The 16,031-nt window shown below is 45.6% G+C and overlaps 1 protein-coding gene across 4 annotated transcripts in view; it reads left to right on the top strand.

Annotated features, from left to right (window-relative positions):
• The window catches only part of Mpped2 (metallophosphoesterase domain containing 2), a 185,760-nt gene that overhangs the window by 77,509 nt on the left and 92,220 nt on the right, over positions 1-16,031 (top strand). For 3 of the 4 annotated variants that reach the window (XM_085696737.2, XM_048443692.3, XM_048443693.3), the window contains one exon: positions 15,466-15,691. In XM_085696737.2, coding sequence (XP_085552863.1) covers positions 15,466-15,691 — 226 coding nt within the window. Of the gene's footprint in view, positions 1-7,177; positions 7,276-15,465; positions 15,692-16,031 lie in introns of all 4 variants that reach the window. The other variant, XM_085696739.2, reaches the window with a different exon arrangement.

The following is a 16,031-nucleotide window of genomic DNA, read 5'->3' as shown; positions in this document are numbered from 1 at the left end:
TGACTTTCATGAGGGTCAGGGAGCTCGTTGGATTTAATGGGATCTGGTGAGATTTCCTTCCTAAAAAGGGGCTAGATTTGGAAAACAGGTTGAGACCTGACTTTTCAGGAGCCTTTGCATAAACTAAATAGAAAAATAAGGATAAAGAAAAGCAGGGGTCGGGAGATGGGCGCTTACTGCCCAGAAATGCTGGCTTGGATCCCAGCACCGTGTAAGAGGCAGGCATGAAGGAGCATGGCTGCAATCCCAGTGCTGACACGGAGCTGTGTGGATTCCGAGGCTTCCAGACCAATCATTCTAGCCAACCAGGGAGCTCAAGGTTTGTTGAGAGACTCTGGCTCCAAAAATAAGGTGGAGAGTGTCATAGCAACACAGCAATGCTACCCCGTGGCCTTCACACACAGACACACACATGCGGGTAAGGATACCCCACATAGGAACACAGCAATGCTACCCCGTGGCCTTCACACACAGACACACACATGCGGGTAAGGATACCCCACATAGGAACACAGCAATGCTACCCCGTGGCCTTCACACACAGACACACACATGCGGGTAAGGATACCCCACATAGGAACACAGCAATGCTACCCCGTGGCCTTCACACACAGACACACACATGCAGGTAAGCATACCCCCACATAGGAACACAGCAATACTGCCCTGTGGCCTACACACACACACACACACACACACAGGCACACAGGTAAGCATACCCCAGTGTAGGACCACAACGCTACCCTGTGACCTCCACACACACAGACATATAGGTAAGTATACCCCCAAGTAGGAACGTAGACAAAGCCACAAAAAGGATGAAAAGGAGACTTTAGTCACAAAGTGAGAGCATCCGAGAATTAGAATTGAAAATGAAATTTTATGCAACAGAATTAAAAAGTAAAAAACAGTTTAGCTCAAACTACTGTACTCCATTCATGTTAGAGGTTTTGGATGGCTTCGAAGACAAGTTTTTAAATCCCAGGTGTTAAAGCTGGAGCCTGCAAAAAGCATGTTGTCTTCCTTCAGTGCGCCTGATTGTCATAACACACTGGGAGAGTTCAATTTAAAATAAAAATGAAAGTTTATGATCAAAACACATTGTATGAAGCTTGAAATTCTCCAAGAACTAATGAAAATAAATAAATAAATAAAACTTCTTTTCAGAGAAACTTCTGTTCTCCATTTTCAACATTTACAAGCCAATAATCTTGGCTCTTGTTCAAGGATAAAATGCAGGTCTCTATGAGGAGAATAATCCCAGTTAAAAAACAGTAAAGACTGGCGTTTTAGAGCTATGAGGAGATGCAGCTATCATCATAGTAGGCTGTGTATTATAACAATTTAGGACATTTATCCTCCAGACCGTTGACAAACCTCTTTCTTATTTGGGAGGAAGTGGAGGTGCCTTATTGGTTGAGTGAAATCAATGTAGCCCTTTAGCTATTGATACATAAAAGGACAATTGAGATACTGCTATCCCAATACTGGTATTCTGAATTTTATTGAGTATGTTTCATGAATTGTATTGGAGGAGAAAGTAAAATTTGGAAGAACTGTGGCTGTCTGAGGGAGGTGGCTTCTGTCACTTTAACTTACTTTGATACAAACTCACAGTTAAAATGGTCAAACAGATGCTTTCTATGAAAGACAATGGCTAGGAACCATAATAGAAGGGGTTAAAAGAGGAGAGTGGAGAGTGTCAGTCAGGCTGTTACCACTGTGACAGACTTGAGGGAAACATGTTGGAGGAGGGAAGACTTTGGTCCCTGATCTCAGGTCCTTGTCTTACAGCTCCATTACTTTGGGTGAGAGCCAGGTAAAATCAGAGCACGAAAGTCACGGCAGTCAGAGCACATGGAGGAGGAAATTTGTCCAACTCACGTGGCCTGGGAGCATAAGACGAGAAAGGAAGTAGTAGGGACAAGCTATAGCTTTCCGGGACAAATCCCAGCGAGCCACTTCTCCCAGCCGTGGCCTACCTCTCAATAACAGCATCTTATTGCAGCTTCATTAAGAGATTAGTCCATTATCAGGTCAGTGCCTAGAGGATCCAGTCCCTCACCAAAGGCCCACCAGTCGGCAACCAAGTCTCTAACGTCTGAGCCTTTAGGAAATAACCTTAGATTCAGATCAAAATAGATAGAGTATCCCCAGCATGAAATCTGAGTTCCCTTCAGTGTCTGAGAGAAAAGATTATTCTGCATATCTTGTTTATTATTTGATGTTGCCTACAGAAAGCAATGGGTTTTAATTTTAGGAATTCACCCTTGTGGTTATAGAATGATGATATTGCTCAGAAAAGCCTCTCAGTTCCTCCAAAAAGAAATCTTCTGATGTGTAACACAAGCCACAATAATTACCTAGACTCAAACTGCCCTTGCCCCTGTGTGGCTCAGTGGAGGAGGAAAGGGTTGGTCTGCAGAATCAGGCACCACCCCCCTCTCCCGTTGCAACTGCATCACTGACTGAACTTAGTGGAGTCAAGTCTCCTTACAAGGTTTCAGCTTCCCATCCCACAGAAGGAAGGACTCTGATGGCTGAGGTCTCCGCCCGCTGGGAATTCAGTCGGCCTGGACTCTGCCGAGGAGATCAGCAGCACCCCGCTGCCCCTTGATTTTTCTCCTGGAAGCCAAAGGGAAGAGCTGGGCCTGCACATAAATTAGTACAGATTCTTTCATCTGACCCAGTGGCTTGGGGGCCTGAGAGGAGGCACACACGTGTCCTGGATGGACTCAGGCACTGGTTCGTTTATGAACAGTGACCTCTCCAAAGCCAGCTGTCAAAACAGCCGTGACTTGCCTGGGAGGCCTAGAGGTGAAAGCATTCAGATGTAGAGATGCCACGAAGGCAGACACCTCCCTTACATAGTAAGTGGCTACACTATTGAGTCCATCTATTGATCCCACATCCTGGGAACAAAGGATGGGAGATTTTCTGAATGAATAATATTAAAGAGCAGGACCAGTTCCCTCTCTCTCGGGATGACAGTGCATTGGTGGTGGGATCTGTTCTTTCATTCAGCTGCTCGTCTGTTCATTGTTCACTCATTCAGTAAAATCCAGTTTTCACTACACCAACCCCCTCTGCCTCACTCTTACCACCAAAAAGGCTCACCTTACAGCACACTTTGAAAATCAGATTGAGCTGGGATGCTGACAAGATGTCTGGGTCCATAAAAAAGCTTGCTGTCCAAGGATGAGGACCCGAGTTCGGATCCCCAGCGTCCGTGTAGAAGCTGTGTCATCATGTGGTGTCCTTGTGATTCTGTCCTTGAGTGGGAGGGGCCGAAGTGGAGGACAGCTACTCTGGGCTTTCTGGTCAACCAGCCTAACCATCGGTGAACTTTGCCTAGAATGAGAGACACTGACTAAATAAATAAATAAGATGGAGAGCAGAGGGAAGACACTGGCTGTCGACCTCTGCTCTCCACTAGTGTGTGCACACACTCAACATGGGTATGCACACTTACAGACATGACACACTCACGCCATACACAAACGTACACAGAGATCTAGCTGGGTATGGTAGCATAAGTGTAATCTCCACTCCTGGCAGGCTGAAGCAGAAGGATGATGTGTTAAGGGCCAGCCTGGTCTACATGCTTGAGACCCCATTTCAGGAAGAAGTGGGGGATTTAGTTTCTCAGTCACAAATGATTCATATATCTCAGGATAAATATTATATAATTATATGTATATAGGTATAATTACATATGTTATATATAATTGCTGGCATTCTAGAGTGAAATATAAGTAGGATTTTTAACACTTTAAGGCCATGTTGAATACAAAATTGAGGTGCAAACCTGTTATATCTGGATGATTCCTAGTCAAGATAGAAGTATTCTTTACTTAATCATTCTTCATTCATAACATAGATGCTATTCCAGTTGGATAAAGGCCCACTCTGATGTCCTCCTTACAGTCCTTATGGTAATGTTGAGGTACGCAGGGTAAAGGCCTCCTCATGTGAATTTGGGAGGGACAGTTTGGCCCATCACAGAAATGAGCCAAAGTCTGGGAGACTTTCATACCGTCTAAAGAGGGTATGTAGCAAAAGGGGAGGGATGCATACGGTAAGGGATAGAAAGTGATATGCATTGTGGTATACAGTTCAAGGCAAAGGCAGGTTGTATTCACTTCACTTCAAATGTCCACGAGCAGGGACCCTGGCAGGATGAGAACCACCCTGCTTTGTGCTCATTGAAGAGAACCAGTGGGAGCTGCTCTCCGTAGACCACACACTCTGCACTGCAGACAACCCTTAAACTATTGTGAATTGTGTAAAGCAGAGCTTTAGAGAACACTTTATATTCTATACATCCCACTTAAGACAAGGCATGGGCTCCAGAAGACACCGTGGGAACTTCGCCTCTTTTCGCTGTTGCTTAAGGCTGCTGGCAGCTGGGTGCTCCAGACACCGGGCAACAATGAGAACAAAAGAAGACAGGGACCTGACGGAGGCCTGCAAACTCCATATCCAGACGCACGGGCCTCGGGAGACATGACAGACTTTTCTAGAAGTACTTTACCACTTAAGAATACACATTGTGTAATTCCGGAAGGGTGTTGTGGCATCAGAACACAGAGTGTATCTAGGACACCCTACTATACCAAGGGAACCAAAGTTCATCTCTGGAAGTCTCCTTATTTACTCTGATTGCATGCTGTTCCTCCTTGTAAGTAATTGGTGCCAGCAGAGAGATGAGGCAGAGAAACCCTGGGAGAGGAAATAGATGCAGTCTCATCTTCCCTATCTTATCACTGCCACCATTGATCAAAACACCCTCTCCTGCGGGCTTTCCTTGTGAATCTTTTCCGTGCAGTGCTTGAGTTATAAAAGGGGAAAAGTCAATTTTATTGGATCCTAAATTTTACTCAAAGCAACTTCCTGTCCAGAGTGCAGATTATTAAAATTGACGTAGGATGTGTGTGCGAAGTAATATCCCCTTTCGTAGGCCTTTCTCTAAATTTCAAGATACTCTGCAGAGTGGATTAGATTTAAAGGGTATGGGGACTCTGAAAAGAAAATAGAATTGTGTATTGATGCCTTCAGAAATATTATTTGATGGCAATAAAATATTCCCCGAAATTCCCTTAAGAGGGGAGAAAATGGAGTTTGTTTTCCGTAATTGCATTTTCTAGCATTTGCTCTCACACTTTCCAATATAAGTCAATTGCAACCTGTGATTTGGTTTTGCTTATTGGCAAAAGTACCATGTAAATTGATCTGTGATGCATTTAAAGAAGATGCCTTGAAAGTTTGGAAATTGAGATGGCTTTTGCTGATTAGATTCCAAGAGTATTAGGGTTCATTTCTATATTTTAGTCTAATGCAATATTAGCCAAATATGTTCTTTTTCAATTTAGTTTTAATCAAGTTCTAGAAGACCATTTTCATCTAGCCCCAGTGGTGCTGTTAAGGCAGAGATTGTATTTCTGCTGTCAGCCCTCTGCTCTGGCTTCTGCAGTCCAGCCCCAGCGAAGCCCTGCAAGCTGAAACCCCACATCCACGGGCCTCCATGTTACTTGAACACCCAAGGACAGCAGTGATTTCAAAGGGAGTTTTTTTAAATTTCTATTTGCAAGGTTAAGGAGGAGGGAATTTAAAAAGCTTCTAAAATAGTTATTTCTCTTAAAAGATACGGCCTTTATGCCTTGTGTTATTTTTATTTAATTTGGTCTTCACCATGCTTAATGATGTAAAATGCAAACACACGAGATTTGCATTTGTTCCCCTAATTATTCAGGAGAATAATTGCCACTTATTTTATAATCATCGCTGGGAGGAACACCTTCCTCTCACTTGCCTTTGAAAGGCTTTGTGGGGGAAAAGATCCAACGTATTTGTCAGCTCATCATAGAACCTTGTCATAGGCTCCTCTCTGCTAATAAAGAAATGTACTGAGCCCTGTCTTAAAGGGGCAGGAGGCTGGCTGCTTATCCCACATGAAGTCACCGTGCGAAATGAAATGTAGCACAGAGCCACAAGAGTGGTCCTTGCCTTCTGTGTGTCGGGTGTTGTGTCCAGTCTGTGCCTACTTGTCTAATTTCCATGCCCGCTTTGTAGGTTAGATCACATAATTTTCCTTCAGATGGGTAATATTAGGTTAAAGAGGATGCTTTAGATTTGAGTTTTGAAGGATGCAGTGATGGAACTGGGTGCTTGATCTGGGGTCTGTGTGATTCCAATGCCTGTGCTCTTTCCTCCGTGCCCAACAGTCATATTCTCCCCTCTGCTCAGGGATATAAACACACACATAGCCGACTGAGGTGACGATCGACAGTGTCTTTGCCGATTTGCCTTGGTGCTGGCTCATGAAACCCTGACTTCGATCCACCCCTCTGGAGATAGCGCGGAGGGTCATCAGAAGGCAATCCATTCAGATCAAATTTGCTACACGCTCTTCTAAACAAGCCAAGGCTCTTATCTGTAAGGAAGAGGTTGGATGAAATAAACAGTGGAATCCACTGCTCTTGACTACGGTTGTTCAGACAGATGGTGGCTTATATGACCGAGCGATCTTCAGTCAGACGGGTGCCCTTATAACCAGAGAGCACAATAGCTTCGCAGGTGCCGCACAACATGTAGGCCTGGTGGCAACTTAGAGATAGTCAGTTGAGAATAAGGAGGTGTTTAGTCATTGTGTTTATGACCTCATGGTGTCTGTGCAAACATATGAGTGTGGATTGTGTATGCGTGCGTGCGTGCATGTGTGTGTGTGTGTGTGTGTGTGTGTGTGTGTGTGTGTGTAAGTTATGGTTGAGACCGGAATGCATATAAACAAGAAGTCGCTGGGGGACAAGAACAGCATCTCTGAAATGTCTTTATGGTCTCTAAAATGTAGTGAGCATAATGGCTGCCCTCTCCGGGTTTGGCTCTTCTCAGTTTTGCCACTCATCATTGGTGAAGAGCACTTTGGGGCAGTAGGACGATGGGGTAGACTCTTGTCTCTTCTGTGTGGAACTGTACTTGTGGCGTCTCTGGTCCCGTAGCAGTCTCGTTGTGAAGGAGACTGGAGAAGATGAGGAAGCTTTCCTGCTGTCTTTGTACGCTCCCCATAATCCCTGACATGGACTGTCCGTCTTTCGCTCAGCATTCCTTCCCTCTCCGGGGAGTCTGGCTCGGCCCTGACATTATTGTAATCTAGTTTTCTGTGTTTAATATTTCTTAGACTTGGGTTCCCATTGCAAGCATGGAAGAAACCCTAATGCATGAGTTTCAGAGGAGAAGGTAGCAGTCTGAACCTGCCGTGTGGCTCCATCAGCAAGTGTGAGTATTCACGTGAGAGCTGTCAGGGCTTGTGAAAAGTAATGGAGCCTGACGGGGGACAGACTGAGGTCAGAGACAGAGCTTGCCCTGACTGAATGTTTCTGATGGTTTTGCAGCTGAGGCAAGCGAGTGGAAAGGTGGAGCCAAGAGGGATTCCTGGAGGTCTGTGCATCTATTTAACGCTTAGGCAGTAGGCTCCAAGAACCAGAGTCTTTTCTGCGCCCAGGGTGGCCTCTGCCTCCTTGAGGCTAACAGTGCTCCCTTCTTGCTTCAGGCTGGACTCAGCCTTCTTTACAGCCCTCACCCAGAGATCACCAAGTGAAGAATTGAGAAGAGAGGTCTCCCTAGGCTGTCCCTAGGCCCCATTTCCTCTATCCTCTTAACCACTGCTGTGATTTTTTTTTCTCTCCTTTCATTTTTCTTCTGCTTGGTCAGTTTTCTGTCTTGACTTGTCCTTCCTCATTCCTCAGGAGAATAGTCTTCAGGGCTTTGGACATTTTCTGTGGTCCTTCTCCACATTATCAAAAATATAATGTGAATTTTAAGCAGAGAGATTTTCTTATTCTTCTCTGTCTTCGGGGTGTCACAGGGTCCCTTACATTGCTGGTGTCTGGCACCGGTGTTCTTAAACATCCTGCCCCTGCTGCGGGAAGGCTGAAGGTCTCAGGTAGATGACTGGATAGCAGTCTATCCGTTGCTCTTATTTTGTTTAGAAATGATGCAATGATAATCGTAGTGAATTCAGTATTAACTGGGCTCTTTGTGGTTCTACAAAGTGAGGTCGCTCTCCAGCACGTTAGAATGGGAGGTGAGCCTGAAGGCCGTGCTTCTGAGGCTGATTTTCCTGAGCACCTGGCAGAGAGCACATTCTTCTGTTCTGACCCCGCCTCTCTATTTCTTCTCTTCTTGCTACAGAATAAGCCTTGCTTACTGACAGTCTTTTGACACCAATAACCTCGGTTTCTTCACACGTTTTCAAAATCTCTAATTTGGGATAATGGACAGAAGTGTCTGTAGGAATCAAAGGTCTTAAATTTTGCTCCAGAACTAGGTTTTCGTCTATAGATGAAACCTAGAGAGCCATGTTGACTTTGGATGCTTTCTCTGCTGTGTGCTGGGGGTTTGTTTCCCCATGGCTTTAGCGTACGAAAATAAGAGATCACAATCAAGTAGTCTTATTTACCAGTTTCTTGATTTAAAATATAGGCCATGGGGAAGATTAGCTACAAACTAATGAGCCATTTTGGTCACCCTATTTCCCATAATCCCTACTCAGGAGGAATGAAAAGTGTCAGACAAGCTCGTGTGGAAGGCAGATGCCCCGGAAGAGCGAATTGTTGGAATACCTTCTATAATGATTTATGGCAGGAAAATAGGCTGCAGTTATATGATACTTAATTTTGAGGCACATTAATTTTTATTGAAGGAGTGGCGCAAGCTGTCCTGGGAATCTTTATCCAGAGCAGCACTTGTGTATGAGCATTTGAAAATGATGTGCTGGTACCCCATTTCTGACTCCCCTCTATTAATTTCCCAGCTACTTCCGTTCACGGGATTATCCCAGCCCTCTCCCGCTCCCATAGGTGTCGAGTTTATCACCTTGGACTTCCTTTCTTCTGTCTAAGCTTTGTCCTATTTCTTATGATATAACCAACACATTAAGTCTAGGGCTAGACATTAAATTGACCCCCTTCCCTTCCCTCCCCTCCCTCCCCTCCCCTCCTCTCCTCTCCCCTTCCCTCCTCTCCCCTCCCCTCCCCTCCTCTCCTCTCCCCTCCCCTCCTCTCCCCTCCTCTCCCCTCCCCTCCCCTCCTCTCCCCTTCCCTTCCATTTTCAGAGATGGTTCTCAGATTCCCCTGGGAGGTAGTGGACAAGAAAATCATGCCAACAGCTGCAGTAGAATTCAGGGAATGCCTTAAGTGAGCCAAGCTATGTGTTGTCATAGCGTGAGGCTGACACTGCCCCTCGTGCTTCTTGTAGGAGAAGCCCGTGACATAGCTAGAGAAACATCTAGAATGGAAAACTCTGCTTCATGGTACAAATGAAAAGGGACATATTGTCTAGCACTAGAGAAAAGTTCCCCAGGGATGGAACTCCGGTGACAGAGGAACCTTAGCCAGGCATTATGAGGTTCTAGCAAATTAGGCCTTATAGGATAAAAAGTTTAGCTTGGGAGGGAAGATCTAGAGTCTAGTTCCGCTTGTGCTACCCATGTGGCCAATAACCGCATGGCAAACAGCGGCATCTCTCTAGTACTGGGTTTCTATATCCATAGAATGGAGTTGGGCAAATCGCGTTGTTGATTTTTACATTTTTAAATCATTTTATTAAAAGGCATTTCCAACTGTAACCTTTCCTCAGATTGCAAATTCGAAGAACACAGAGCTGTTCTGGTAAACGTGGGAGCAAGTCCCTCTCCTCAGCCTTGTGCTTTTTTTCCTGAGTCTTGCCCTAGCTCTGAGGAGACCTCAGACTGGTGTGCCTGTCTACCTTGGCACATTCTCCTGCCTCCATGCTGTGATTAGCTGAGGCCACTTGAGTCCAGGATGCTGTGACCAGGGACAAGGTCCCTTTGTTTACTTTAGAGTGAGGACCGACACCTGACCTGCACATAGCTGAGGGTATCTGCCCACACTGGGTGCTGCTGCTACCTTGTTCTTTGCTATGCACATCAAGAAAGGGAACCCACCAGGCTCTAGGAAGAACCAGAGACATTTCAAGGAAGTAAAAGCTACTAAAAGGAAGGGAATCTGGATAGCCTCCATATTAGTCCTTTGTGAACGAAAGGCCAAGAGTTGGGCTCCACAAGAGGGGGATAGAAGTGGCATGCTTATGATGATTCTATGGAAGGTCTGCTTACCAGTGGGCACAAGCTGGAGCCTACCGGGCTTTCTCTCTTTATCTTTATCCCAGTGGCCTCGTTGGTTCTGATGACACTCCTTGCTTAAGGGTGTATTTCATCACTGCCAGATACTGCCAGTTTTCAGAGGTTTCTTTTCCATCGTCTGCCGCAGGTCGTCCGAGGGAGGTGCTGTTGTGTGTGGCATCAGGGAGGGATGTGCTCTGTGGATGAAGTGCTGGCTTCCTGAGTGGCAGATGGGGGGCGGGGCTAGTCTCCACCATCGTCTCAAGCCACAGCACAGCTTGTGTCTACTGAAGGACCAGCGTGTCAGAAGTTGTTTAGGATCCCGTTTAATCCCACGAAAGCTCTTTTTGTCTTTCTGTTCCGTATTCCTACCTATCCTTGAAGAAAGTAGCATTTGGAAGGTGTGGACTGAACTTAGCCGGTAGACCAGATGTTGGAGCGACACTATGTAGGACGCTTTATGGAAGCGTAAACTTGAAAGGAAATGTGATGTTGAGTTCCATTTTGTCATGGCCTAGTGTGCCAAGCCGAGTTTCTGGAGTCTAAGGAGCTTTTGAGCACCCTTGGGCGTGCTCATTCATTGTTTCACTAAGCAAATACGAGTTCTGTGCTTATCACGGGGAAGTATTGAACTGAGTTCTCTGAGTCAAACAAGCAACCACAGCTATGGCCCCTGCCTTTTGTCAAAAGGGAGTTGAGTTACCCATGAAAAGCAAAGCTAAAACCTGGAGTGCCAGTCGTGACCATGTTTACTCTGACATGCATGCGCTTCTGAAGCTTTAGATCATGCCGCTGTTGCCGTCGTCACCCTGAAAACAAAAGGCAACTGTGCAGAGTCCTGCAGCTAATACACGGCACAGCCTGCAGAGCCCCGACTCTTAACCCTGTGCTCCCCTGCAGCCCAGTAGTACTGGTTTAGAATTAACTCTTAAGAGCGGAAACTTGGAAGGCATGGCAAGACAGCACTCTGTAACATCTGAAGATGTACGGATGGGGAGGGTGTCACGGATGGGGAGGGTGTCACGGAATGGGACGGGATGCAAAGACGCCTGAGGAAGGAGAGAGAGGTGGTGCTAGACGGGACAAAGGGACTCTGAAGAGCAGAGCATCAGGACCAAAGGGGGTGGATATCTGTAAAAGCAGTGAGGTCGCTGTGGTCAGCTCAGCCCAGGTGAAAACGGAGAAACTCTACTTTGTCCCTCGGACAGTTATTAGGGACGTTCCAGGAAAGCGTTTGGAGAACAATAAAAACAGAAACTGAACTGCCTTGGGTTGTGTGTTATTTGGTGTAAAACTGCAGTGGCCGGTGAGGCAGAGCCAGTGTGGGCCAAGCAGAAGCAACGGTGGGAGTGGGAAGGCCTGCAGGATTTGTGAACTTTGCTGAATGGTTTTCAGTTTTCCAAGAGAGGTGGGCAGCTCTGAAAAGTGTGCGTGCGTGTGTGTGTGTGTGTGTGTGTGTGTGTGTGTGTGCGTGTATCTTCTGCTTTCTCAATGTTAGTTCATTTTTTCAAAGTAGCATTCAGTGAAGAACTCAACTTAACATATCTGTAGGTTGAACTTATCATACCTGGATGCCTCCCAGGGGTTTCGGAACAAAGTGTTGAAGCATCTTGAGCCATTCAGTATCATGGGTGCAGCAGGCACACCTGTTTACTTGCCAGTGGTTACTTACTCTTACGTAATCGGGATGGGTAAATATGAACTCACAACAAAAGAAGATTCCATTAATAAAAAACTGATGCTCAAGAGGGAAGACATTCGAAAACCAAGGCAAGGTGTATGCAGGCATGGCAGGAGTGGCTTAAGAATCTGGTGGGTAGAAGTATAAGTTGTGACCAAGATGGACTAAGGAGAACGCGAAGGCGAAGAAGCAAGGAGACCCTTCCTCCTCCTTTGTCCACATGGTTGGCAGTCCTGGGAGTTGAAGAGAAACCCGGAAACATGTTATGGTGCCTGCTCTGGAGGCTCGCAGGTGACAGGAGCGTGTAGCCCCCCAGACTGCACAGGGGCAGTCAATCTTCATATCGTCCCTCTCTGTTACTTTGGAAAGGACAGGGTCTCACCCTGTAGCCTAGGTTGGCCTGGAACTACGTAGCTGAGGCTGAAACTGAATTAGTGGCCATTCTCCAGACCCAGCCTCCTGAATGCTGGACTTATAGGCCCGAGCTAACAGGCTCAGCTGTGGGACAGAATAAACCATCTCTGCTCGCTCATCTGCCCATGCAGAATCTTTAGCTGTCCCCTGAATTGATGGTTGGGTTCCCATGTTTCATTCATTTCTTTGCTACCATTGTGGCCTTGTTGCTATACCTGTAACTTACCTGTGCTGTTTATTCAAAAGTGTTCTGACAGTTACATATGTATTTTATTACACACACATATACATATATATGTGCATATTACATATGTATTTTTGTTGCATATACGAAAATAATGCTATAAATCACACTCACTTTAGCTTTCCAACTGTGCATTTAAAAATATGCTAACTCCGTAAGACTTTTGTCGAGGGTTCCTCTCCTTTCTACCTAGAATAATCCTGTCTTTCGTTCCCAGGACGCGCTGCCTAATTCCACTGGGTGGTTCTTCAGGTCCCGCAGAGCAGGGATTTCTTCTGTGTGAAGAAAGTAGAGTATGGTCCTGCTTTTTATTCAAGTGGGTTGGCCTAGATGGCCTGATCTGAATAAAATGGATAAAGGCAGGCACCTCTTTGTCTGACAATTTGAAAGTGATGCTGTTTGAATACCAAGAAGCTTGAAGCTTGACTGCGCAGCCTTCCAAATTAATCTAGTCTTGTGGGAAAGAAAAAAAAAAAAGAAAGAAAGAAAATGCCATCAAGTAGCAGGAGATTTGTCAGCTGCCCTGCTTACACTTTTCATATAAAACAGAAAGGTTGGCAGATTATAGATGAAAGGTCAGCTCAGCAAAAAAGAAAATCTGTCAGACAATCTCATAACACAGGCAACCCAGGGCGGAACCTGGAAACCGCTATTGGATTCTCAGGGTGAGAGGAGTGTGTTGGCGGCGTGTAAATATCATCACCGCTCCGCGGCTGCTCATTTCGGGGCTTCATGCTTTAGCGGACTCTCTCAAACCTGACTCAGAAGATGCCAAGGATACTTACTTTCCCGGGAAGGATTTCCTTCGCAGAAGTTTCCCCTTTTGCTTTTGGTTGGTTTATTTTGAACAGTTAAAGCGGGGGTATGGTGGGGGAGCACTTCTCTTGTCCTGTGTCTTAATCTCTCAATCGTGCTGAACCAAATATCCAAAATGGGGGCATAGTGAGAATCCTGCGCCTCTCGTGAAAGCAGTGGTGACTACTGAGTGAGATTCCAGCGAGCCCATCATCAGCGACAAAGGAGACAGAGGGCCACCGTGTGGGCTGGGCCAGTAGCTAAGGCCCACTCAGGCAAGAGCAGTCTCAGAACAGATCGATGCTCACGACAACACGTCTAGTCTGTTCCGACTTGAAGAACCTAGGTGAATCTGTGGGTGCATTATCTAACTGCAGAGCTGTGATAGCAGAATTGTGGGGCCTCATAGCTTCAGTGCAGGCAGTGCTGGGAATTTGAGGCCTCATTAATCCATCTTTCATCTGTGCATCAAGTGTAGGAATCGCGCAAAACAGCCGCACCATCCTAAGGCATTTGCAACACACATCGCGCCCCTAATTGCCCAACTTGCGTAAGCTTGCCTCTGAGAGTGTCTTCCCACTTCTCTTGCACTCATCTCTGCAGCCCTGCAAATAACTGATGCCAGAGGTGTGTCACACAGCTGTGTGCGGGGAGGGGGGTCATCAGGTGTCCCTTGACTCCTGGCCTCCGTGTTTCTTCTCCCACCTCTTGTAGCATCATTTCCTGTCGCTGCTTTCACCCTTCTCTCGAGCCTTTCCGCTATAGCACATGCTGTGTATACGATCCTATTACCCGTAGAAACTGCAAATCAAGAGCTGAAGAAAACGACCCTGTTATAAAACATCACCACTGTCTTAGGAAACGCTTGTGCTAGCCATTGCCCGTGCTTCGGGCTGCCGGCAAGTTCGGGCTGCCGGCAAGGCAAGGAGGGCTCTGTGTGCAGTCTTTACAGATTACTCTGCCGAAATTCAAGCACCAATGCCAGAAGTTACTACGGCTCCCCATGAAAAGTCTGTCCCACTAAGCTTCCTTAATGAAATCATCAACTCTGGCTTGCTAGTAAGGATCAATTCTTACAAGGGTATTCTGTTTCCTACTCAGGGTAACCTTAATTCTTCCCACAATAGCAGGCAACATTAATTTTGCATTGGACCCAGGAGTCAAGGTGGAATTATATGGGCCACTGTCCCACCCTTTCTTCCACTCCAAAATAAAATAAAATGAGCAATAGCCCAGTGGTGAGTTTTGAGGGATGGGTAGAGACAGAGCAGCAAAAAAAAAAAAAGGCATTAATCTCAGGAAGGGGTTGGCTGCCGGGTTCTATCTCCCCTCGGAATTTCGGTCCTTACTGCATCACAGTGAGTTATTAATATGTATGACCTGTACTTTATTCAAACATTATAAATCTATGCAGAAGTCTGGTGTTTGGGTTTTCCTTTATAGCTTTCATTCTTCTTCCCAGAATTATCTCATTTCGATCGGGAAACTTTTGCATAAAAAGCACACACCAAGAACTCACATTTCCATAGCATAAATATTAAAAGGGGGTTAAGCTTTACAGTTTCCTCTCCCATCCCAATGGGAGGAAAGTTGGCCTTCCAATCACGGGCCCTTAATAATGTTCTGTTTACTCGGAAGCCAAAAGGTAAATGTAAAATGAGACTTGCAATCTGACATTGGAGGCTCCTTATCTGGACGTAGGATGCATTATAGAATACTTAGATCTGCCGCTTCTTTTGTTTGAAGGGTGTATTAAATCTAGCATTTATGCAAGCTGTTAAAGATACTTGGTTGTGTTATTTTCTGAGAGCCAGACTGAGTCCAAGCCTTCTCTTCAGGATCATGGTCAGTCTCTATAAGACAAAACAAAGTAAAAATTGGATAATTGTTTTGTGTAGAATCATCACAGTGGATCTGTAAAATCTAGAGAGAAATGGAGCTGAAACCTCGATGCCTTCTTAATGGCTTATTCATTCCTCATAGCTCCCTATCTCTCTGGTTTATTGTCAGTTTTTGGTAGCATAAAAGAATAGCCATAAATTTTGATTTACATGGAAATAGAAGGAAACGTATGAGCATTTCATTCGGGTGAGCCGTCTGCTAATCACAGTCTTGGCTGTTTTATTTTGTGATGGGAAATGAATGTGCTAATTGGTGCTTTTTTCTCTCTCCATCTTCTTGTTATTACAGGAAACCTGCCATATGAATATAAAATTGTGATTGCTGGGAATCATGAACTGACATTTGATAAGGAATTCATGGCAGACCTCGTTAAACAGGACTACTACCGTTTCCCCTCGGTGTCCAAATTGAAACCAGAGGACTTTGACAATGTCCAGTCCCTCCTGACAAACAGTATTTACTTGCAAGATTCAGAGGTAACCGTGAAGGGATTCAGGATATACGGCGCACCTTGGTAAGTGCTTGCTCAAACAGGTTGGGAACCAAGAAACCATGTTTGCTTCTTGACCGCTTTAATGGCAAGGCCTAGGATGGAAGGAAAGGTTATTGGTTCGACAAAACACATCATCTGCCACTGCTTGAAAGCCACAGTATTAGCTCTTCTCACCACCAGCCAGACTCCTTTAGGTGAGAAGAAAGAGAGTAAGGCTTAGTAGAAACGTGGGTCGTTATGGAATGGGGCTCTCCGTGTGTCTGTGTAACATAGAAAGATTTGCGAATCCCTGTTGCTCTTGGCAGATTTAGCTACTCTGAACATTTCATGAGTGCATTCCCTTTTCCCTTATACTGGAAGC

This window comes from Myodes glareolus, chromosome 10 (genome assembly GCF_982192425.1).
Source record: "Myodes glareolus chromosome 10, mMyoGla1.1, whole genome shotgun sequence".
Classification (NCBI taxonomy): Eukaryota; Metazoa; Chordata; class Mammalia; order Rodentia; family Cricetidae; genus Myodes; species Myodes glareolus.
Note: the sequence above shows the minus strand (reverse complement) of the source record. Positions and strands in the feature narration are given on the sequence as shown.